Genomic DNA, 25,006 nt, shown 5'->3' on the forward strand with positions numbered 1-25,006 from the left:
TATTTAATTTATTTCATTTCATTTCATTCCAAAACCAAAGTTAAGTTTCTACAAAGTTTAGTTCCTTAAGTGAATTTAATTGATGGGCTCACATACACCTACGAGGACTCGTACATGTTTAAGGGGATTGGCAATGGGACTGCATGGCATTCATCCATTTGCTATATTAAAGAATTGTAGAAATTGGATGGCCAAGACCAGACGTAACCCTCTATTTTCCAGTACACATAGAACAATGTCTGAAGTAGGCATAACAGAGAAGGAAATACATTCTGGAAATGAAATAAAATAATTTATTTGATTTCACTAAGATTTGAACTCCCTATTTTGAAACTGTAAGTGGTCAGCTGTCTTGGTATTTATATAAACACCTTTCATGATGAGGAGGGTGATGATGGTGCTCTTGAGAATTTCCTTTTTGACTGTTCAAAAGGGCCCTAATAACATTTTCATGGAAATGCTATTTATGTCTTTCCTCTCTAAAACATATGAGTACCATATTTGAAGGCATATAAGATACACCTTTCCTCTCCTAAAACGTCTCAAAATATAAGCCGCGCCCCACCACAACTCAATATGCAAAGCTGGGTTTCCCATAAGAGTTAATGCACAAAAGACATTCTTTTCTAGAATATGTGCTGGGGTGAGTCAAATATGCCTATGAATATTTTATACTGCCAAATACAGTTAAGTATATGAGCACACATTAGCATACATACTTTTGTGTTTACGGGTGCAGTTTTATAAAGGGAGATAGTGATATGAAACAGCGAGCTAACTCCTTTTCTCAGTGCATAACTCTTTTAAGACTGAAACACAAATTTACCATGATCAATACTCTTGGCTGAACTTTTGACTTATACCACTCCCTGGAATTGCTGGCCTTGTGCCAAAATGTGAAACCAATATTTATATCATTCGTTAGTATGTTAACAGATTTATTTATTATAAGTAAACTGAGCCAATTACAGAGGCTCTAGTTAGCTGCTTCATCTGTTACAAATAGCAACCAAATACTGCTATTGATCCAAAGCAACACACCACCAATATCATTATCAATGTGTTTGATCTCAATGCTGAGATGGGTTGAGCAGATTTAATGTCAACTTTCTGTGGCTGTCTCTTATGATGCCTAGCAATACATGCATCCATCCTAAATGCCAGAATAGACATATGCAATATAAATATTCTAAGAATTGGAATAGGAAATGCTATACAATAAAAAAAAATTGTAGTTAAAAACACTGTACAGGAACAGTTTAATCTACAGCAATGAAGAACTGTACCAAAATCCTTGCCACCACCTCCGTTATGGACCATCTATCATTAACTGAGAATTGGAATGAGGTAGGTAAAGAAATCTGCATGGAATTAGGAGAAAGGAAGGAGACTGACAATCAGAAGGTTCCTTTTTCATGTTGCTGATGTTATTACAAGAATTTTCACACCAAAACTATTTACAAATTTCTGCTTGTATAAATATAAGCAAGCAGACACTCAGTTATGTTATCTGATTGTATGTCCTCCTTTATCATCACCATCATCATTCCTGCATCTTGTTGCAGCTAATTGTTCTCTTGTCCAAAGACTTTCATCATTCAATGGTGGCTGGGTAGTGTGGTATAGCAGTAAGTTCTTGGGGGAAAGAAAGAAAGAGACAGACAGAGAAAGGGACTGGTTCATGTAGTAGAGGAAAGAATCTAATTTCAAATGTCACAGCTTCCAAGTATATATAAAAATTGAAAGAAACTAAGAAAAATCAGTGAAGTGGCTAATGGTAGGAAGAAAAAGGAAGAAAATTGCCTGGGTGTGTTTCTGTGAAAGAGTGAGTGGGTGTATGGGAGAGCAGGTTTGTTAGTGTCTTGTCATCTGTCTGTATGCTCTACATGTGGAAGCTGAACCCCCACTGTGTTTTCATGAGTGTTTGTATCTGCAAGAGCAGATCTTTTGGTATGAGTATGTGATGTTCAAGTGTGTATGAGAACCTGTGTTTGAGTGTTGGCTTTAAAATGTGATGGTGGGCGATGCATAGTAGTGAGACGCATGTGTAAGACATGATAAATTTAGATCAGTAAAAAGAACTTACAGTGATTCACTAATACATTACATACAAAGTGGTTGAAAATAAAAGGGGAGAAAAAAAAACGAGTGGTGAAGGTAAAAAGCAACTGAAAAGCAATTTTTGCAGCTTATTTTATATACAAAGGATTCAAAAGACGTCACTGATCACTTTTTTTCTTTCTTTTTTTGGTTTCTAAAACTACTACAGAAATTGAGGTAGGAAAAACTTTGCTTGCAATTGACAAAAATGACGACCACACAAATTGAAAATCATTTTTTTTTTTTTTCTAACCACATCAAGCATTGTCACAAAAGATACAATATCAATTACAAAAATTGCTAAAAACCAAAGGCTTGATGGCAGGGGATAGAAAAGATCAACCCCTCCTTATGAGAGGAACAGTTGAATAAAGAGGGTGGTAAGTCAGGTTTGTAATTCAAAAGGAGTATCTTTAATATTAAAGTTTGCATTTCAAAACTGACAGTTCAGTTTTGTTTTTAAATTTCTTTAATTAATGTTTTAATTAATTATGGAATTGTCCAAGTGGGTTGTTTTTTTTAAACTTCAACACATTAAAAGAAGTAAAGAAATATTTCCCAATTAAATTTTCTCAACTAACTGACATATTTATATCATGCATTTGATGAACCATAATCTCACTGGTTAAAAACTTCCAACAGGATAATCACAGATTCACTGCATTTCCAGTGACAAGAGTGTGTCTTTGCAACGCGGGCAAAGTTAAACACCAAAAATGCACTATTGCATCAGTTTCCTCACTGGTAATGTGTACATGTTTTACCAATAAATATCAGTAAAAGAACACATATATATACATACAAGAAGGAAGGTGACAGTCGCTTTGAAGTTTTGGCAAGCTAGCATTCGTTAGACAATCCAAAACTGTGAAGTCATGAAGTTAGCGACTCTTCTTGTAAAAGTCTAAAAGTATACTCTACAAAAAAAAAAAAAAAGTACTGAATAATTTTTCAGCTTAATGTTAAATTTTTATTATAACTTCATATCGAAACAAACAATACATATAAATGTGCATGAGCATGTATATATTATATATGGGGAGCTTCCTCATAGTTTGCGCCTGGTATTGAGCATTATTTTCTGTGCATTCACTTGCTTTTATATGAAAAACCTGAACAGTATTAGATGTAATAGTTATGTTACAGTATCCTTGTTATCAAAGTCTATATTTGTCAGTTCAAAAATTACAGCAGATCTGTAAATGCTTTGGCAAAATTCAACAGAATGATGATGTAAAATTTTAAAATTAACCTCCTCAACATTTTATTACACAAATAGAATCAACGCTTTTCAACTTTGCCTAATTAGATGCGTCTCTCATTAGTTAATTAATTAATGCCATTTGCTTCCGGATAGTACCACATTCTCTCTAAGCTATATACGAAGTGGCTGATTCAAGAGGGTAGTGATGCAAATGCAAATTAATGCTAATTAGTTGTACAGTGATCCTGCTGCTTACAGAGATAAGCTGTAGCTTTGATGGCACTTGTGTTATAAAACAGAACTTGGTAGAGTGGATGAAACACGAGTTAAGATATCCTGGCCCATGATATCAATACCATATGGACTCAAGCCAACAAGGAATCCTCTACACAGCCACTCAACCAACATGAAATAAAAGCTAAGTCTTCCTCAAATTACACCAAACTCTCTTATATAGGAATGACACAACGGATAACATATTCCAACGCCTGAAAATCAAGACAGGAGGATGGTGGCCACAGCTTGAAAAGCTTTGATGAAGGCCTTCTAGATTTGTTTTGCAGGGTCTGTAAAAAAGGGCAGTACACAAGGCCTTCATAGGCTCTCAGAGATTAGCACAAGCCCCCTCTCCACCACATTCACCATATACAGTGACAGAATGGGTGATGAAATCAGGGAGAAAGGAGGCAAAAAGTGCCTCAGTTGCGGTGGCATGAGACTAGTTCCAAGGCACAGAAACCATTACTATAGGTAGAAAAAAAAATCAGAAAGATTGACAATACAGTGGGCTAAATGCTGGAACATGTCTGTGAGAGACTTTATACTAGTCCGTTGAGTAGACATTCTTTGGATGAAGTTTACAATGTGCAGCAGCAGCAGCACTTTTACAAGCTTGAGGCCTAAACAATTATACAATGGACAAGGTCAAGTATGAGAGAGTTTAGTCTAGTGCAGTTATTACTGTTAGTGAGTCACTTCTCCCAATACAACCAATGATTTTAATTTCAAAATTAATTATTGGAGGCAAGGGACCTAATGGTAGACCACAAGCAAAATGGTTAAATTATATCCACAGACACAGTTGGTCACAATTAGGAATCCAGCAGCATGATGTAATGACAGTTGCTTTTGATAGAACCCCACTATGGAGGTGTCCTTTGAGGACTCTACACCCACAACCCTCCCAGGAATAGCAGGCAGTGAAAATGGAACAACAGATTATTAACTGCTATTCATTATCATATATTTCTACTTAGTATTTTATCATTCTTCCTGCTATTATTATCAAAGCAGAATTGTTAGTACACTGAGTAAAATGCTTAGTGATATTTCTTCTGATTCTCTAGATTCTGAGTTCAAATCTCACCAAGGTCAACTTTGCCTTTCATCCTTTCAGGTTCAATAAAACGAGTACTAGTCAAGAGCTGGGGGTCAATGTAATTGATTTGTCTCCTCCTCTCAAAATTACTGGCACTGCACCAAAATTACAAAGAATTATTATCAATATTTTATTATTAAGATGGCTAGCTGGCAGAATTGTTATTGTGTTGGGCAATATATTTTGCAGTATTATCTCCTGCTCTTTACATTCACTGTTCAAATCTCACCATGGTCAACTTTGCCTTTCAACCTTGCAGGGTTGATGAAATAAAGACCAATGTAATCGACCAGCTCCTACCCCTCAAAATTGCTGGTCTTGTGCAAAAATCTGAAATAATAATAATAATAATAATAATAATAATGATAATGATAATGGACTCTGCCACTGAAGATGACTTTTGCTGATCGACCTGCACAAAGGATTTGTTTATAGTGATCAAATGTAAGTGCTGTACATTACCTCACTCCTTCCATCAAATCAATGTTACCTGAACAGGTGCATGGTGTGTCAGGTGTCAGAGTGATTGCAGAGCATTGTGAAATGAAATGTCTTGCTCAAGAACATAATGCACCACCCAGTCTAGGAAATGAAACTATGATCTTGCGATCATAAGCACAACACCTTAACCACAAGGCTATGCATCCTACTGGTTAGCATGTTATAATAATGATAATGGTGATGATAATTATTATTATTGTTATTATTACTATTATTACCAGTTTCACTGGACTGTAGCTGTGTTGAGGCACTACCTTTAGCAATACATTCGATTGCTTCAACCTCAAAATGAATCCAAACTGTACCTGAACAGAGAATGTAAAAGTATGCATCCAAACAGCATGAAGTGTGTAGTGCAATGGCTCTACAAATTGTATTAGTCCTTTGGGGCTGTTGATTAGATTCCTTTACATGAATATGTCAATGCAGTTAACATTTGTCTTCACATCTCTTAATTCTCACTAGGTCTTGTACAGTTAGCATCAAACATCAGAGCCAAAATGGTGTCTGAAACTGGTTCAAACAACCACAAAGGACTTCTCTCTCTCTTTTTATTTTTTTAAAATTTATATTTAAACTGTTTAACAATCAAATTAAGAATAGTAATTTTTTATGTTTCAATTTAACAAGTATTTAAAGCTAAGCCTTCTAAATAAATAGAAAAAAAAAAGAGAAAAATAAAGGGAGACAAACTAAGAGGCTCTAATATCTAATATAAAAAGAAACACAGTGACTTACAAAGCCACAAATAATTTTATACAGGAAATAAAAATTCAAATAAATAAATAAATAAATAACACAGTACAGTTACAAATTAATATCAACACACGAAGAAAAGAGCACTGACAGACGATGGAGAATTATAGATAACAAACAACATACCCATCACTGACTTCCCATTTATTGACGATGTCCAGTTTTCTAAAAGGTTGAAAAGGAGGAAATGACAGTAACAGACTTGACAATATTTTTATAGTGATGATGATCTCAGACAGGGTTGTTATTTTTTATAGTTTTTATTTTTATCCCTTTTTTTAAAAAAAGTTAGTAAATGCTTTCCATCATCTTCCAACACCACCCCTTTTTTAAAATTTTTTTTTTTACAGCAGCAGTCACAAAGAAATAGAAAATAACACCACATACATTTTTTTTTTTTTTAAATACACAGTAAAATAAGACGCAAAGTAATGAAAATAGAGATCAGATTTATATAAGAAATTTTTAAACCTTCATCTATCGCGCTAAACCTACAACAGGGAACAATCTCCTATCCAGTAATTTGCAATTCTGCTCCATCTCTTTAAAGAATGTTTACATGCATGTGTGTAAGAGACCAGAGAGATAGATAAAAAGACAGGTGCATGCGACTTTCACTTATTTACGATGGAATGTGTGCATGTACACATGTGACAGGTATATTCCTACCTATACAGCTACCCACCAAAATAATTCTTGTGGTGTAAATCTCAGTTATATTTTTGTTGTGTCTTGGGAAGAGTCATTACGCCAACTTAATCTGCACATTAAAAAAACAATTGATTAACCAATTTAAGAATAAAGAACTGAAACTGAACCTGTGCATGTGTTGTTATTATTACTGACATAATGAATCCCCCAAGACAACAAAATTTATTTCAACACATGAATTCACATCAAGAATCTTGCAAACCAAATACAACAACGAGGTCTGAGTTATGTTTTTTTTTTTCTTATCTTTTGCCTTTAAAACATAAGTTTGAACTATCAAAGAAACTCAAAACTGATAAGTTTTCTGAAAATCAATGCTTCTTTTTTTGTTTTCTTATATTTACAACAGTCTCCATCAAAAAATGACTTCAATGCAGATACTCCTCAATCTGCCAGCAATGGCAGCCAAAATCTCTCGCAAAGCACACACAAAGAAATGCGAGACAATGTAACTTCTAGATACACTGCTTGACAAAAACACGGGATCTTCAGAGGATTTAGTTGGAGCAAACCAATGACAACAAACAAGAATATTTGCAAATATAACCAACCCATAAGACTTTCATTGTTCTCTGGTCATTGTTCAATGAAAAAACATCCTAAAAAACTATCGATTGACTATCTCTAAGATGCTTCATATATATATATAAAAAAGAAAAAAAAACTATTGATTAATTGATTATCTGTAAGGTGCATCATAAAGAAAAATAGAATTTTTCACCCAGTATTCTAGGTCTTTGTTTACTTAGTCAAAACATGATTGTTAATTTGACAAAACATGGCAGTATTGCCCACGTCAACCTGTAGTACTTGCTTCCATCAGGAGACAAAAAAAATAAAAAATGGTGGGAAAACAATATCTAAAAATCAATGATTTTTCTATTCTCTACCCTCAAACTGAAATATATATTCAACCTTGACAAATATACATTTGAACATTTTATATTTCAATAGATGTTCTGTTCATTTCCCAAGAGACAAATTCACTGAGTTATTTGTCAGTGTATCTCGTAAGAAAGAGACAAACAAGATGTGCACGTGTATGTGTGCATGTGCATCGTCTCTGTCACCATCCTTTTAATGTCCACTTATCAACCATCCTCACATGGGTCAAGATAAGATATTTTCAGGCAGATTTCCTACAGCCAGAAGCCCTTCCTGTCACTAACCATCACTTATTTCCAAGATAATATTTCCCTATGGCCAGACATATTTAGATAAAAGATTGGAAATGAAGGCCACTACTTACATGATAGTAACAATCATATAAAACTACCACCCAGTGTCAAGGCGAAGAGACAGTAACACACACACACGACACATTTCTTTGAAGCCACACCTGCGCCTTACATAAAATACACATACACAAGTAAAGCAAAATTAAATATTTCTTTCTCAATGCTGAATGAAATACAAAAACATTTGCACAACTTTACAAATATATCTATATAAGCTTGTCCGACAGACTTTAAAAGATTCGAAAACCACAATTGACACTCTCAAGAGATTAAAGTAATTATTAATGACTGTCTCTATATTTTAGGTATGAAAGAAAGATTAGGAGGCCATCATACTTTTTCACAAAGGCTATAAGGTAACAAGTTGTCAAACAAGTGAAACTGAGAGCAACTGTGGGTTGAAACCATATCAAAAATTTACCTCATCACAAATGCAGCTCTTGTATTATAAGCATTGATCAAATATGATATTGATTTCTTTTCATAAATTGAGAATTTTCTTTCAGAAAAGCCTTTTGTGCATGTATGCATGTGTGTGCTCACTGATCGTTACTTTATCAATTCCTCAAAGGTAAAAATGATCTCAGAAAGATTTTGACGTAACAGCAAGTAAAACATCCCTACCACTCCTATCAGTTTAATATTACACTAACAGGCAGCAATTACACATGAATACACATGTACACACAAACAGGTCATGTTAACCATTTTGTTACGTTTCTAACACACTTACACACAGCCTGTGAGTTTCAATTTATTTGAAATGGAATATTTCGAGGATTTGTTAAAATAGCTGTCACGCTTGCTTCTATTTATTAATACACAAAGCTAGAGTTTAGAATACAGCTTATAAAAAAAATTCTTCCATGAAACTATAAAGAAACAGTTACTCACTAAAGTATTGAAGAGTCAAGTTATCTTCTGATAATGAGATTGTTAACAAGATTTTAATTTAAATATATAAATAGTTGACTGGCAAAATTTGTACAGCATCAGGCAGGCAAAATATCTCATGGTTACATTCTTTTTGTGTTCAGTTAAAATCCAACCCACCTCAGTGTTGCTTTTCATCCTTCTGATGTTGATAATATAAAAACCAGTTCACAAGAACTGGAGTTAAAACATAATTAACTACACCCTTGAAAGTGGTGCCCAATTATGGTTATGGTCCACTGGTTGAAAGCAGTAAAAGCCAGTAATGAATTCTAGAATTGCCACTGAGATGTGCTGATTCAAACAGAGCCCAACAAGGTGAACATAAAAAAAAACTGTTTTTATTTCATTTATATCACCTACTCCATTGGGGAAATGTTTGACCAAGTCTCTGAAATACCACCAGATACAGGCCTATCTTGAATATGAATAAACCCTAAGTTGTAGCACAAATGAATTATAGCAAAAGAGAAAGAATATTGCAAACAGCTTCAAAAGAAATCCTTTACAATTCATCAAAGCCATGCTTCTCCACAAGTTGAAAGAGAAGAGAATAGTCGAAGAGAGCTGCAGAGTGTTTGATTTATTCCACAAAGAACGCCGCAAGTTTTCTCAAACAGATCTATTTAGAGACAGGGCCAGCCTTAAGCAATCTAAACTATTATCAAAAGCCTTCCAACAACAACCATCCTATCTAATTTGCAGACACAATATTTCTACAACTTCCAGAGTGTGATGAAGGAAATTTGGTTTCTATTTCTAAGAGAGTGGGTGACCATGTAGATGCTCCCTTGTTGTTTTGCATGTTAATTATTTGTACCTAAGGATATTGATTTTCTACTGAAATCATATGTATCGATTTATAATTCCATTCTTTCATGTCCGAGATTGAGATTACTTCAAATGCTGTTCACTGGTATCGTCTACGACAGCCATGGGTTGACCAATGCCTTGTAACTCAAATTTGGTAAAGAGAAATGAGAAGAAACTTATCGAGAGAGAAAGAGAGAGAGAGAGTGTGTGTGTGTGTGTGTGTGTGTGTGAATGCATGGGCGGGTGTGTGTTTCTGTCTTGATGCATGCAAACTGATTGGGAACAAACCTTCACCAGCCATACAAACAGTAGCATTTGTTAGCAGGCTTCTGCAAAAACCTGCTTGGGTAGTTCATTGTTCATTAGAATGCAGGAGAATTATTACCCTGCATGGTAACAGACAAGGGTTAATTACAGGTAGGACATTTGGCCAAAGAAAGTTCTGCCTCGATAAAATTATTTTAACTCTAACTTTCCCATGTATGAGAAAATGATTGCAGAAGCAATGAGGATGCAATGACGACGACGATGATTCTTGTTTTTCGTTTTTTATGCCTCAACTGAGCTGAGCCAGTACTCCAGGCATGACCATCCCGTCTTTTCCTCAGGTAAAATACACCTAAATATTAAATTATACAATGTCTTGCTTTCTTTTAGAAAACAGCAAGAGTGCAATTTCAAAGCTATTTTGCTGCTATTTCTAGTGATTCTGAAGATGCTCTATCATACATTAATTTCTACCATATGCACCAAGGTTATTGATTTTTATAGAAATCATTTCCTTTCTTTCCTACGTCATAGGAGACATTGAATATGACATTATGGAGGTGAGATACAAATTCAATTTAGAAATAGTACGTTTTAATAAATAGCCAATATGATTTTGGCATTTATTTAAAACACTGTTAAATTCAATTTAGATCCCACCAACACACATACAAATAGGTTGATAGTAACAAGTCCAGTTTTTATCTATTCAAAGAAGCAAATTAAAGAAATTAATAAATAAAAAGCAACTGTAAAGGTGCCTTGATCTGTGACTTGACCTCAACTGCCAAACCCCTTAAGCCTGTACAGTTAAGTAGTAGGCCAGTTAAAACTCTTATTGATTTGTGGATTCAGTGCCAGTGATGAGATACAAAGCATCTTCATTCCTTTGATAGACTGATTCCTTACTAACTCATCCAAGCACAATTCTTTTATCTTTAGTGGAACAGAGAGAGTGAGGAGAAAGAAAGAAAGGAATGAAGGGATAAACAGAAAGGGGAGAGCCCATAGGAGTGAGAGTGCACACACGTGTTTATGTGTGTGTGCATATACATGTGTGCACGTAAAATTAAATCCATACCATAAATCTCCCTAGTGTCCACTCTAACATACAGCTGAAACCATAGTAAAGAATTTAATTATAGTCTCTCATCTATTCTCTCTCCCTCTTTCTCTACATTGCTCATCACAACAAGCCAAGCTTCACATGGTTGCTCATTCTGCTAGACAGAGCAGTCAAATTTCCTCTCAAATCATGCTATTCTTTAGAAAGAAAAACAAAACACCTTTGGATGATACAGTCATAAATCTATTGTACCCAAATGAAAGAGGTTGATCACAGCTGGAACATCTTTCAGTCACAAATCCATTCAACCAGGGCTAATCTACAGCTACAACATACTTCATTACACATGAATGCAGTGAACACAACTGAGAGATATTCTTTTATTCTTATTTTAGTCATTTGACCGCAGTCATGCTGGAGCACCACCTCAGGGGTTTTAGTTGAACAAATCAACCCCAAGACATATTCTTTGTAAACCTAGTACTTATTCTATTGGTTTCTTTAGCCAAACTGGTATGGGGACATAAGCACACCAATTTCAGTTGTCAAACAATGGGGGGGGACAAACAGACACAAATACACAAATAAATAAATAAATATATTTTATTATTATCGATATATATATATATATATATATATATATATAATATATATATATATATATATATATACACATACATATATCAGTCTACCAAATCCACTCACAAGGTTTTGGTCAGCCCAGGGCCATAGTAGAAGACATTTATTTGCCTAAGATGCCATGCAGTGGGACTGAACCCAGAACCATGCAATTGAGAAGCAAGCTTAGATATTTTAAGATACTTTTATTTTGGGATTGGCTATTGTTTCCTTTTCCTTTTATGCAAACTATTAAATTTAACCCAGAAAGCCTTGTATATCATTGTATATTCTCATCTAACATCTGTTTTCCATGCTGGCATGGGCTGGACTAGAAGATTCTTAAGGCCCAAAATTTTGTGGAATTTGGACAGATTGACAAGAAACTGACAAGCCAAAGAACTGCGCCAAGCTCTACTGCCAGCTTTGACATGGTTTCTACAGCTGGATGTCCTTCCTAACGACAACCACTTTACAGAGAGTACTAGATACTTTTTACATGGCACCAGCACTGACAGACTCACTAAGTAATTTACAAGACAAAGACCAATCAACTAAAATGGAGAGGTGGCTTCATGTCTGATGATGAGAGATTAAACTATCACATCCACACACACACACACACACACATGAAGTTGAAGTCTCACTACTCGATCCCACCACTACTCAATAACTGAACAGATCTCACTTGCATTGAGTACTTAAAATGATTACATATATACAGATATGCAAATATAACTTCTTACAATTCATTTCTCTGGAGCTTATTCTAATCATAAACATCAAATATGAATCTAATTTACTCAACTGGAGTGACATATTGGCTTGTAGTTAACTGATCATCAAAATTATCTGTGATCCTTGCATAATAAAGGATTAACTAATGCTGTTAGTAGGAAGCAACAATTGTTTAAAGCAATGTTTCCCAAACACTCTCAGGCAGCTGTCCCCTTGACACCCAGGCCACATTCCTACTGCCCTCACCCCAACTAACCATCGCAAACATAGACCTCTTTCTGAAGCAAATTGTATTTCATAAATTAAACTTAAACCTAATGAACCCAAGGTTTTTCTTCTAAATCTGGTTTGTGTTAGTAAAATGTCTTTTCTTCGAGGATGATATGAATTAACATTGCGTTTTTTTTTAGCAAGATAAGGATGCTATTTCTTTGCTTCCAATTATATAACAATAATAATCGTTTCTACTCTAGGCACAAGGGCTGAAATTTTGAGGAAGGGGGCCAGCCGATTAGATCAACCTCAGTACGCATCTGGTACCTAATTTATCAACCCCGAAAGGATGAAAGGCAAAGTTGATCTCGGCGGAATTTGAACTCAGAACATAAAGACAGACGAAATACCACTAAGCATTTTGCCCAGTGTGCTAACGTTTCTGCCAGCTTGCCGCCTTTATAAAAATAATAATAATAATAATAATAATAATACTTTCTACTGAAGGCACAAGGCCTGAAATTTGGGGGGGGGGGGACTAGTCAATTAAATCAACCCAGTATTTCACTACATCTTTGCCAAAGTAAAACGTCCAACTTGATGTTACATGAGGTCTCCAGGTTAGACAAATAAAGCAACAATGTAAATAATATAATAATAATAATAATGGTGGTGGTAAATAACTGTATATCACGTCAACAATGACCTTGGAAATATGCCAAATCAGTTAGTCTCAGCTCTAAATTTAGTACCTACCAGAAGATGGTTTCCTAATAAAACAAATTCACCTAATACAACTACATATACACACACAAACACACATTATTTAAAGTTTAAAATGAAAAACATTCGATGACCAGTCTTCAAATACATGGGTTGACATGACTTTTGTACAGCTGCAACTTTTGTTATGTAATTCAGACTACAAAATGGCTTGCTGTCTACCATGTTAAGTTAATCAGATACCTTCTTCTCTCAACCTGTCACACACCTGCCATCTCATTAACACAAATTGTTCAAGTAGAGCAACGTAATACTGTTTCGCCAATTGTAAGTATACTCTATTCCTAGTAATGTTCAGTTTTTATGGATTCTGGAAAGATCAAAAACAAGGTGCCAACCACTATCTCTATTGTGAATGATCTAGACACATCCCTTAAAGGATGAAAGGTAGAGTTAGCCTCTGCAAAATTTGGGGAGGGAGCAAGAGAGTTATTCAATTACTTTGACACCCCACCCAGTACTTGATCCCTCAGGGAAACATAAAACAAAGTTTGACCTCAGCAAGATTTGAACCTAGGATGTAAAATTTGGGAACACTACAAGACATTTTATCCAATTTTAGTGGGTATAAGGTGTTAGTTGATTACATCACCCCCAGTAATCAACTGGTATTTGTTTTACTGGCCCTGGAAGCCATGAAAGGTAAAGTTAAACTTGAGAGAATTTGTACTCAGAACATAAAACTGGAAGAAATGCTAAAAGGTATTTTGTCTGTCATGCTAACAATTCTGCCAGCTCACTGCTTTTGGATTTTAATTTAGGCATAAAAGGCCAGCAATTTGGTGAAGGGTAGTTTGATTGCACAGGCCCCAATGAGGTAAAAGGCATTATTGGCTTCAGTCAGATTTGATATCAGAACAGAAATTCAGAAGTAGCAAAAGGCAATCCCCCCCACCCCCTAATGCTATAACTATGCAGCTTTAATAATAAGAAAAGTGATTTCAAATTTTAGCAAAAAGCCAGCAATTTTAGGGGGCTGGTGTTAGTCAATTACACTGACCAGAGAGCTGAATTGGTACTTTATTTTAATGATCCCTGAAAAGATGAAAGGCAGAGTTAGCCTCAGCAAGATTTGAACTCAGAACACAAAGACCCAGGTCAAATACTGTAAAGCATGTTTCTACAGCACTAATGATTCTGTCAATAATAACAATCCATTTTACTATAGGCACAAGGACTGAAATTTGGGGTAGGGGAATAGTCGATTACATCAACTCCAGTACTCAACTGGCACTTGATTTATTGACTCCAAAAGGATGAAAGGCAAAGTCAACCCTGGCGAAATTTGAACTCAGAATGTAAAGACAGATGAAATATCGATAAGCATTTTGCCCAGCATGCTAACAATTCTGCCAGCTCACTGCCTTGATAATAATAACAATAATGGTCTCAAATTTTGTGTGAGGGATTGAGTTGATTACATCGACCCAGAGCTTAGCTGGTACTTATTTTAGCGACTTCGAAAGGTAAAGTCGACCTCAGCAGAACTTGAACTCAAAGTTTAGCGGTGGACAAAATGCTGCAAAGCACTTCACCCGGCACACTAACGACTGCCAGTTTTGCCACCTTCGTAATAATAATAATTTCTTTCATTATAAAAATAACTTCTGTCAGAGGTCACAAATCTGGGAGTGGGAGTGTAGTCAAGCAATTAAATTAAACTGACCTACATTTTTTTTTTATTGTACTGATTTTGCCAACTTGGGAGGAACGAGAGGCCAAAACTGACCATGGTGGGACTTTTTAAACCCAGAACATAAAGGGGCATAACTAAATTAAATATCACGGTACTGTGTCCCGGAATTCAACTGATTTCACCACTTACCAAGCCATTTTTCTGATAAAGATAAAAATAATTATTTCTAACATTGGCACGGGGCCCACAAAAGTTTCAGGGAAAGTTATAGTCAATTAGAGCAACGCAAGCAGTACTTTATTTTATAATGATAATACTAATGGCGGTGGTGGTGGTGGTGGTGGGGACGATAATAACTAGGAAAATGATAACAGTTTTATTGCAATATCTCCTTCATTATCTCAGTTCAGTTTTGAAGATAACAGATATGAGAATACAGCTAAAGAGGAGTGCTGTTGAACAAGTTCTTCTAACCAACAAAAAAATCTCTGGAAACTTCTCCCACCTACAACTACCTAATTCTCTCTCACTTTCTCTCTCCAATATAAATATATCTCCCTCTACAAAAAGATGCTGCTTCAGGATTTTTTTAAAAATTCAGCCCCTCCTCTTCACTAAAATTCTCATGTTTGGCATTAAATCAAACTATTTTCTTGCTAAGTATCTAAGTTGGTATTTATTCAAAGCACTAGGAATTCTTCTGGGAAAGGAGGGATGGTGGAGGGGAAGGGGCAGAAACACTCGTGGGAGAATTAAAAGACCAAGACAATATCTAACTATGCCTGAGTGCATATGCATATGAATATATTTGTGCGTGTGTATGTGTATGCACACGCGCATGTGTCTGTGTGTGTAGATCACACTCCATCCATCCAAATCTAGCATTGGCTGCTTTATACTTTTGCCCAGTTATTATGCTATAGTTCCAATGTTATTATGTAGACAGCAGCACAATTCCAGACATTAATTATTACCTTGAATAGCTGCCACAGCTAATAGTGGTGATGACGGATGATAAAGAGAAGTGGGAGGAGGAGAAAGACATCGTTTCTGCTCAAAAACAATTGCCTAATATGAATTGCCTTATCATTCTTTCCATTCCATTCCTCTTCCTACTTCTTCCTCGCTCCACTATAATGATCGCAAAGATTCTTTTTTTTCTTTTCTCCTTGTCAGTAAATCCACAATGCAACAATTTCATGAAGAAATCAGTATTTTAGAATTAATCAAAAATGTAGAAGAAGAAGAAGAGTATATATTCATTTAACAAGGAATGTAGCTCGGAGATCAGGGCGTTTCTCCAGGTCAAGTCGCTACTTCTCAGCATCGAGAGGCCACAGCTCTGGTACAACAGCCATGTGATTAGAATGTTGCAAGAAAGAATCGCAAGATTGATTCTTCAAGCTGAGACAACCAACAGAACTCTTAAGAAAGAGCAGACCAAAAATGAGATGCTTTGGTAATATCCATGGTCTTGGTTGGTCGTGCTAAGGAATCCAGCAGGCAAGCGTAACAATGGTTGCTTCTGGTAAGATTATATGTAGAAGGTGGCTGAGGACTCTATCCCTCCTAGAAATAGTACATGTCAAAAAAGGATGGACACAACACTTTTGTTACCATATTTCTGTGGAAATATATTTCAGTTAGTTTTGAAAATATGATTTCTATATAAAAAATCTGTCGTTATAAAATGGTATTTAGAACATAAATTAACATGAAATTTTAGTGGAACATGTAAATTTACATCACTTTAAAATAGGCAGTCTGCGACAGGTCAGTATAAAAAGGGTTAACGTACAAAACACTGACATTGCGCCATACACTCACTAGTTCTGTACTGACTTTACACAGTTCACTGAAATTTGGTGGCACTGATGACACAGGTGGTGATGACACTACTGCTGATTCAGCAAGCTTATGATCAGTGCTGTCCAGACTACTCCACACAAGAGACATACACATATTGAGGGCTACATTATTCAATACATTTGTTTTTCCTTTTTTAAAATAAGAGTGTGATTTTGAAGCTCTGGCTTTTCTTGGAGGCTTTACCATTCATGAATAGTATTTATACTATTTAGCTAAATGTTGGGGTGTGTGATTTGAGGGAGATCTATTCCAAGGTCAGGCAACTCCATTGGCTGACAATTAACCCTTTTGATTCCAATCCATGCATGACTGCCTTTGGTCCTATGATACAAACATCTTGGCTTAAAATGATCTAAATTAAAACCTCCCATCAAAATTTCATGTTGATTTATGTTCCAAATATCAGATTAATTGATGGCAGTTTTTTTGTTTTTTGTTTTTTTTTTTCCAAAATTCTTTATAACTTTAAATATTTTATTGAAACACAGAAACAGTAAAATGTCTGACAAAAATATGGTGAGAAAAGGATTAAGATGACACCAAAGAGGGGGCGAGATGGGTATCAATCTTCTATGTGCAAGGTACCAGCAAGTCAATGGACATGATTAGGACAATGCATCCGCAAGAACAACAGAATCACTTGTCACATTTAAGAAACACTAACTGAATAAATTAATTAGCAATTAATACTTATTTCTGACAATTCAAATGTATCCTTCCACCCCCATCCCCATCAAAAAAATAAAACAATGTTGGCAAATATTTTTAATTCATATCTTAATTATTACATCAATGGATATGTGTTTTCATTCTCAGCAGTTTGTTATTTTCTTTCACTTCAATCAACAATTAATGATTAGAAACACAATAACCAAAAAACATTGTGTGTCGCAGATATTAAACTATCTTTGCTGTTTTCTTAACCTCTCTCTCTAATCCTAAGAATTCTCTATGCAACAAGTCAGTGACAGTGGTGTTCTTATTTTATACATTTACAAAACCAACAAACATACTATCTTTCTTGGTTGGTTGGTTGGTAGTTATTACATGTTAATTGGCCAATACATGACGATTCAAATACAAAGTCATTGACACTGATAAATTATTTTTAGTTCACAAAAAGTTGTTTGTTGTTTCACTTCCGTTGACTGCTGATGATGAGAAAGACAAGGACACGAAAATCTGAAGTCCAGCTGCAATATTGACTGTTTTAGATACTTTTCTCAATATTTATTTCTAATTTTTTGACTATCTGCAAAAGGTTATTGCCTTCAACAAATATTTGTAGTTATTATTATGCTTATAAGATCAACTAATATGTGTCCACCCACCTACCAACCAGCGATATGGACCACCATTTTCTGAAAAGCTGACTGATATACACTACCTTTGCAGTTAAACTATACAGCAGCATAGACACATTCTCAAACTGTCTCTATAAGATCTCTCTCTCTCTCTCTCTCTCTCTCTCTCTCTCACACACACACACACACAAGGAGACAATACTTTCCATGGATGTTTTGAGTGACAAGGCAATTTACTTCTAATTTCTCTCAATCTGCTCCTCTCAGCCACCTACAAACACTTTGAAACCTTTTCCCCTGCTATCTTTACTCTTGTAATGCAGAAAAAATTTATGCCAGGCTACTGCACATCCTCTCCATATTTCAGTCCTTTGGTAGGTAACTAAAGCCCTTCCCCCTTGTACACACAAAAGTGAATTTCACAAGACCCATCATAAGGCTACCTATCTTGGAGTGAAGTAATTCTGAATATTAGTTGATACACAGTAGAGAGAACACTTTAGATCTCACATCAGACAACCTATCTAGTACTAATGGCACTCTATAAAGTAGTTAAGAGTGGTGAGAAAAACCAACCACACAAATGCTGGCAAAAACATATTAAACAGATATGTAAACTCCAGAAATCATGTAACAGTAAGAATTGCAGCAGAATAGAGTGGATTCCTTACATTGTGAAAGCTTTCCTAGTGCTTATGGCAGTCAAAAGTGTCTGGCATACACAGACATGTACAGCTGCAATGTTGCCTGGTTTTTCATTATTGCTGTGAGTGCGAGATGACACAGACCATGATGACCCAACCCAACCTATACCAACATGGGAAAATGGATATGAAACGAGGAGGAGGATTGACTACTTTATTGGCACAGACCCATGCAGAGTAAACAAGAGTAAACTTATGCCAGCCCAAATACACACACACAGACTGTAAAACTTTAAAAAAATGAATGGTGCAGAATTCAGTGATGTTTTCTCCACCGATTCATATATATCTTAAAGCACTTTTTATACAAGGAAGACAGTAAGCAGTCTTCTCTCCAACAATATAAAGATAACTGTGCACATCAAGAAAACAGTACATTACCTATGAATAACATGCAAATAGATTTGCTCATAGTTACCACAAATACCACGCTTTGTTCTCACTGAGCATCTCTCCTGGCAAACATACACCTTCAAGGTAACCCAAACTGCTTTACGATGACTAATTTGGATCCAGAAAATAGTTAAAACCCCAACAAAAACTAACTCTCTACAAAACTCAGGCAAAATTAACAATGGAGTATTACTCTCTTCTCTTGGATGGTGCTGCTGTTATCACAGCACAGACATCCTAGGCTGCATTTCACTGAATACCATGAGATTACCATATTTTAACATGTATTGGGTGACCCTTTTTTGTCAAAAATTAGGTTAAAAAAATATGGGAGTATCATATACATGGATAGTATTATGATCCCTTACAAAACCTTTTTTTCAAATTTTAAGCCCCCCCCCCATTAGGGGGTTCCTTATACACGTTAAAATATGGTACTCACCAATACTACTCTTCCAGCATTACATATTGCTAAGTTGAAAAATAATACTCAAATATATGTATATGGTTTTAAGGCTGTTTTCCTGGGAAATTCAAACCCAGATTCAATAAAACTAAATGAGATACAAGCCTTTCTTTGCCCCCTACAGTGTAGGTTCCTTCCACATAGATCAGATGATGTTTCTTCACCTGAGCAGATTCTTCTCACATCCAGTTTCTCTCTCTATTTGTGCTCTGCCATTCATGCACACTAACATTACACATCCAGTGAAGCATGCACACTCAGGTCAACATTGCTTTACACCCTTCTGAGGCTGATAAAATATGTGCCAGACAAAGAATTATGATGGAGGAGGGATTGGGAGGCAAGGGTGACTTCCAATTCCTAAAAGTTGGTGCCACAAAATGGTTGGAGTTCAACAATTGCAACCAGGGGAAGAATAAAACAATGAAATATAAAGTCCCCAAAAAGGATTTTGTCGACACTGGAAGTACTTGAGATTTTTCATATGTTGTGTGTGTGTGTGTGTGTGTGTGAGAGAGAGAGAGAGGAGAGAGAGAGAGAGAGAGAATGAAGGTGTGCATAATTAATACAAAACTTGCAAGAATTTTTTTAAATATTACTAATTCTAATTCTCATTTACTGGAGTTTGTTAAATTAATATTTACAAATTAACAGCATTTAAAAAATAAAAAATTAAACAAATTATGATAGAATACACGGAATGGAATTGCAGTTTTAGGTTTTGCAATGTGTGTATGAGCAAAGGTATATATATATATATATTATTAGGATAAATGGAAAAAATTCCTCTACTAAATTAATTTATTGCTGGCATAGCAATATTATGATATTTCTTTCACTTTTTATTTTCATTTTCTCACTTCTTTCTTTCTTAAAGGGAGAAAATTTACCTGAAGGCGGCTGGCCATGTTCATTGATAAATCACATCTTTTTAAGGATTTAGAATAATTAATTTTTCTTTCTTGTTTAGTTTTCTTCTATAAACCCTTTCACGATCACATTTCTAATGAAATACATTTCCTGTGTGTTTCAATTAATTTTGAAGGATTTAGTGAAATAATTAGCCATTTTCAATATTGCTAAGAACATAAAAATGATCTTGTATAAATATATAAAACAAGTCTAAACTTATATATAAAATAACAAGTTCTGTTATTAAAGCCAGAGAGAGGCATATCAGACATGCTGCTATCAAAAAGATGCAACAATATTTTTACTAACAATATGGTCTTATTTATTTACTAACAATAAATCACAGAGCAGCAATGCAAAATGGCTCTGTCATTTTTTATATTCATCTACCTTTCTTTATATTTTGTGTTATATTTTGAATAATGATGCAACATGTTTGCACTGTTGCCAATTAGTACACCCACCTCCATCAGTCTCATCTGACAGCCAATACTACTTCTCTCATAGACAACTACAATAAGAGCACCACTAGCTTGAACATAATGAAAAATAGTAGTAACCCTTCTGGAATAAAAGAAAACTAACTAACCAACTATCACCATCTCCTACAATCACAAAGGCAGCCCCAATTTCCAGTTAAGTACCTACAGACTACTTCCACTTGTACAGTAACCTATTCCCTATAGTCACACTGAACACATTGTTGCTCAAGACAGAAGTTGTTCTGTTGCTCTTGGATAAGTATTCTACGTGGTAAAATCCTCCACTCCCTTTCTCCACCCATTTAACCCTTTAGCATTCAGATTATTCTATCAAACATAATGCCTATTGATTCCCATTGATTTGTATTAATCATGCATTATCTCATATCTTCAAGATCTTGATGGTGTAATTACTTAATGTAGAATAACATTGTAGGGTAGGTGTGAGAGCCTGGATCTTGTCAGTTTGAACATAAAACAGATTAACTATTTTGGCTGGATTTGGCCGGATATGGCTGGTTTAAATACTAATGGGTTAACCGTATCAGAAATGGATCCTAGAAGATACAGATGCATTGCAGTGCAAGTTGCTCAATCATCAGGGGATGGAGCAAGGTTCCTGTCACATGGTGAATCATAATACTCTCAACAACAAAAAAGAAAAAAAACTGAAAGTAAAAGATGGAGGGGAGGGGCAAGGATAGTCTGAATGTAAGAATTTTACCAATGGTCTCTTATGAGAGAATCTGAAATACGAACTATTCTGCATTGCAAGGCAGTGCGTCAATGGAAATTGAGTACATTTGCCCTAAAAGAAGGACACCATGCTCTACATACAGGTGCAGGAGTGGCTGTGTGGTAAGAAACTTCCTTCCCAACCATATGGTCCTTGGTTCAGTCCCACTGCATGGCACCTTGGGCAAGTGTCTACTTCTATAGCCTCAGGCTGACCAAAGCCTTGTGAGTGGAACTGGTACATGGAAACTGGAAGGAACCCATCATATATATATATATATATATATATATATATATATATATATATATATATATATATATATGCATGTGTGTGTGTGTATATATATGTATGTGTGTGTGTGTTAACCCCCACCACAACCGCTTGACAACCAGTGACAGTATGTTTACATCCCCATAACTTAGCGGTTCAGCAAAAGAGACCAATACAACAAGTACTAGGCTTACAAAGAATAAGTCCTGGAGTCGATTTGTTTGACTAAAACAAGTAAAAGAATAGGAACACTGTACTGTGTATGAAATGTAAACTGGGGGGAATCAAGAGATGCCATTTGATCACAGGCTGGTTGACAGAAGTAAAGGAACTTATGTGAGGCAGATGCACAAGAATAGTCAGCAGCAGAAGCATCTATGAAATAAACTCTTTCAAATACCAGGACTACTGTTTGGAAATAGTTACTAGCTTTTATTACCTAGGTGATCTAAATTAGCAGTGGAAGAGGATAATCCACAATTGCAGTAGCTAATGTTTCAACTGAGAGACAAAGTTCAGAGAGCAATTACTTCAGTGGGCAAGAATAGAGTTCTCTCATCAGGCAAAAGCCAAATTCTGCGATACTTATGTGGAACACAGAATGTTGTGTGGTAGTGTGAATGCAGTGGATGTTGTGTAATGTTAATCATGGATAAACAACAGAAGAAAAGAGCAGAGAAAATGACCGCATAAAAAGGACTCGGATGTAGCTTGCAAAGAGAGAAGACTGCACTGATAATGTTCATAATACATATGTAGTATGACAGTTGGTTAAAACAGTAACAATCAATCCAAGTAGAAGGAAGCCGCAGAAGAGAAAGAACAAAGAACGTCAGAGAAGAATCAATGAAAGATGCTTTTCAGAAACACTAAACCTCATGAAAGGGATGACAAAGGATTATAACAACTGCTAAGATGCTGTGCTAGAGAAATCATATCCACCTCCTTGCAAGCATTGAAACACAGACTTAAGATAGTGCTGGTGGTGTGGTAATTCAGGAAAGATGAAAGGATAATTCCTGGAAGGACCTGAATTCTCAATATCAACAGGCAATATCGAAACGGTTAGCAATAAATTAGATACAATAAAACATCAACTAGCCAGAAGTTCTATGGATTTTGGGGGAATCTTTATAAAATTATTCCTTGCCTTTTGTGAACAATAATGTCATGGGTTATAAAGTTCCAACAGGCCAACTACTGGTTCACTACATTTATGTCACGTCAAAAATGCCTTATAACTCATATTTATTTATATATATTATATGTGTGTGTGGTTGCAGAAGATAAAAAACATTTAAAGATGTCTGTGTGGAAGTGTATACATACATGCTCTCAACTTATTTTCACACACACACAACACCATCCTAGGAGGGCTTGTGGTGGTCATAAGTACAGCCATTCTCCACCCACAAATAAGCCATTAAAAAATATTTGCATTTAAAAAAAAAAAACAACTTGTTCTTGGTCTGTTTATGATGAGTTTCCCCAGTATGTATGTATAAAACACACACACACACACACATACATACATAAACATGCATGCACGCACGTATCTATAGAGCATTTATAAAGATCCTAGAGTATGAATGAAAGAGTGTGCATCAAAATTAGAAGCATGCATCATTCTACCACATCAATGCAGAATTTTTATGCTCTGGATTCAAAGACCAGATTAAAAACAAAAAAGAAAAACAAGAGAGAGTGAAAACAGACATATCAAACCCACTCAACAATGGTAATAATAATAATAACTAGAATGATCTAAGCAAGCTGAATTAGTTGATAAATGATGAGAGCTAGAAGAGGGTGTAAGGAGAAAAACAAATTCAATCAAGCTATCAACTACGTCCCCTAACCCATCTCTTCTTTCTACTAGTAAGCTACCATTGGTCAGTTTTAGAAAAATTCTGTTATTTGTAGGTAAACCTTCTTACCTGGCTTGTCAAAACGAGCTCGTTTATTGCCGGGATCCATGTGCAGCAGCTTTGTTCAGGTGTGGAGGGGGCCTTGTCGCTCGCTCCAGCACCACACCACACCACCTCCAAAATATATAGTCCACCGCAGTTTTCACTTAAATCCACTCCAAGGATGCAAGACACCCTCAATCAATGATCTACCAGATTGGTTATGTGTTCAAAATTGATCAGGTGAATTCTTTTTCTCAGGTGATTAGTTCTTCTTTGGGTTTTAATTGTTATTTTCTTATTTTGAGTAAAAACAGATCTTTAAAATTCTGTAATGACAAGAGAAAGAAAGGGAGAATAATATTAGCTTCAAAATTCTTTTTTTTTTTTTTTAAGAACAACATTTGATAAAAAGGGGAAAAAAAACTTTTACAAGTATTAGCAACAAAAAATATATATACAAACATACACATAACACAGGTGCAGGAGTGGCTGTGTGGTAAGTAGTTTGCTTACCAACTACATGGTTCCGGGTTCAGTCCCACTGCATGGCACCTTGGGCAACTGTCTTCTACTATAGCTTCGGGCTGACCAAAGCCTTGTGAGTGGATATGGTAGACGGAAACTGAAAGAAGCCCATCATATACATGTTTGTCCCCACTCCCATCATCACTTCACAACCGATCTTCATGTAGTTATGTCCCCATAACTTAGTGGTTTGACAAAAAGATACCGATAGAATAGGTACTAGGCTTACAAAGAATAAGTTTGACGAAAGGTGGTGCTCCAGCATGGCCACAGTCAAATGACTGAAACATATAAAAAGAGTAAAAGAGTATATATATCTTAACTTTTACTCGTTTCAATCATTGGACTACAGGTATGCTAGGGTATGACCTTGGATGGCTTTAGTCAAATATATTTACCACAGTACTTATTTTTAAAATCTGATATGTATTCTATCAGTTTAAAACCTTTAAGTTATAAGGGCTTAAACAAACCAACACT

The 25,006-nt window shown here is 35.5% G+C and overlaps 1 protein-coding gene across 7 annotated transcripts in view; it reads right to left on the minus strand.

Moving 5' to 3' along the window:
- The window catches only part of LOC115218976 (C-terminal-binding protein 1), a 221,877-nt gene that overhangs the window by 75,631 nt on the left and 121,240 nt on the right, over positions 1 to 25,006 (minus strand). For 5 of the 7 annotated variants that reach the window (XM_029789012.2, XM_036508881.1, XM_029789016.2 and 2 more), the window contains 2 exons: positions 24,029 to 24,327; positions 6,066 to 6,104 (listed from right to left, as the gene is read on the minus strand). In XM_029789012.2, the coding sequence (XP_029644872.1) occupies positions 6,066 to 6,104; positions 24,029 to 24,068 (79 nt within the window). In that variant the 5' untranslated portion in view covers positions 24,069 to 24,327. The remainder of the gene's footprint in view (positions 1 to 6,065; positions 6,105 to 24,028; positions 24,328 to 25,006) is intronic. The other 2 variants (XM_029789015.2, XM_036508882.1) reach the window with 1 other exon arrangement.

This window comes from Octopus sinensis, linkage group LG14 (genome assembly GCF_006345805.1).
Source record: "Octopus sinensis linkage group LG14, ASM634580v1, whole genome shotgun sequence".
NCBI lineage: Eukaryota > Metazoa > Mollusca > Cephalopoda > Octopoda > Octopodidae > Octopus > Octopus sinensis.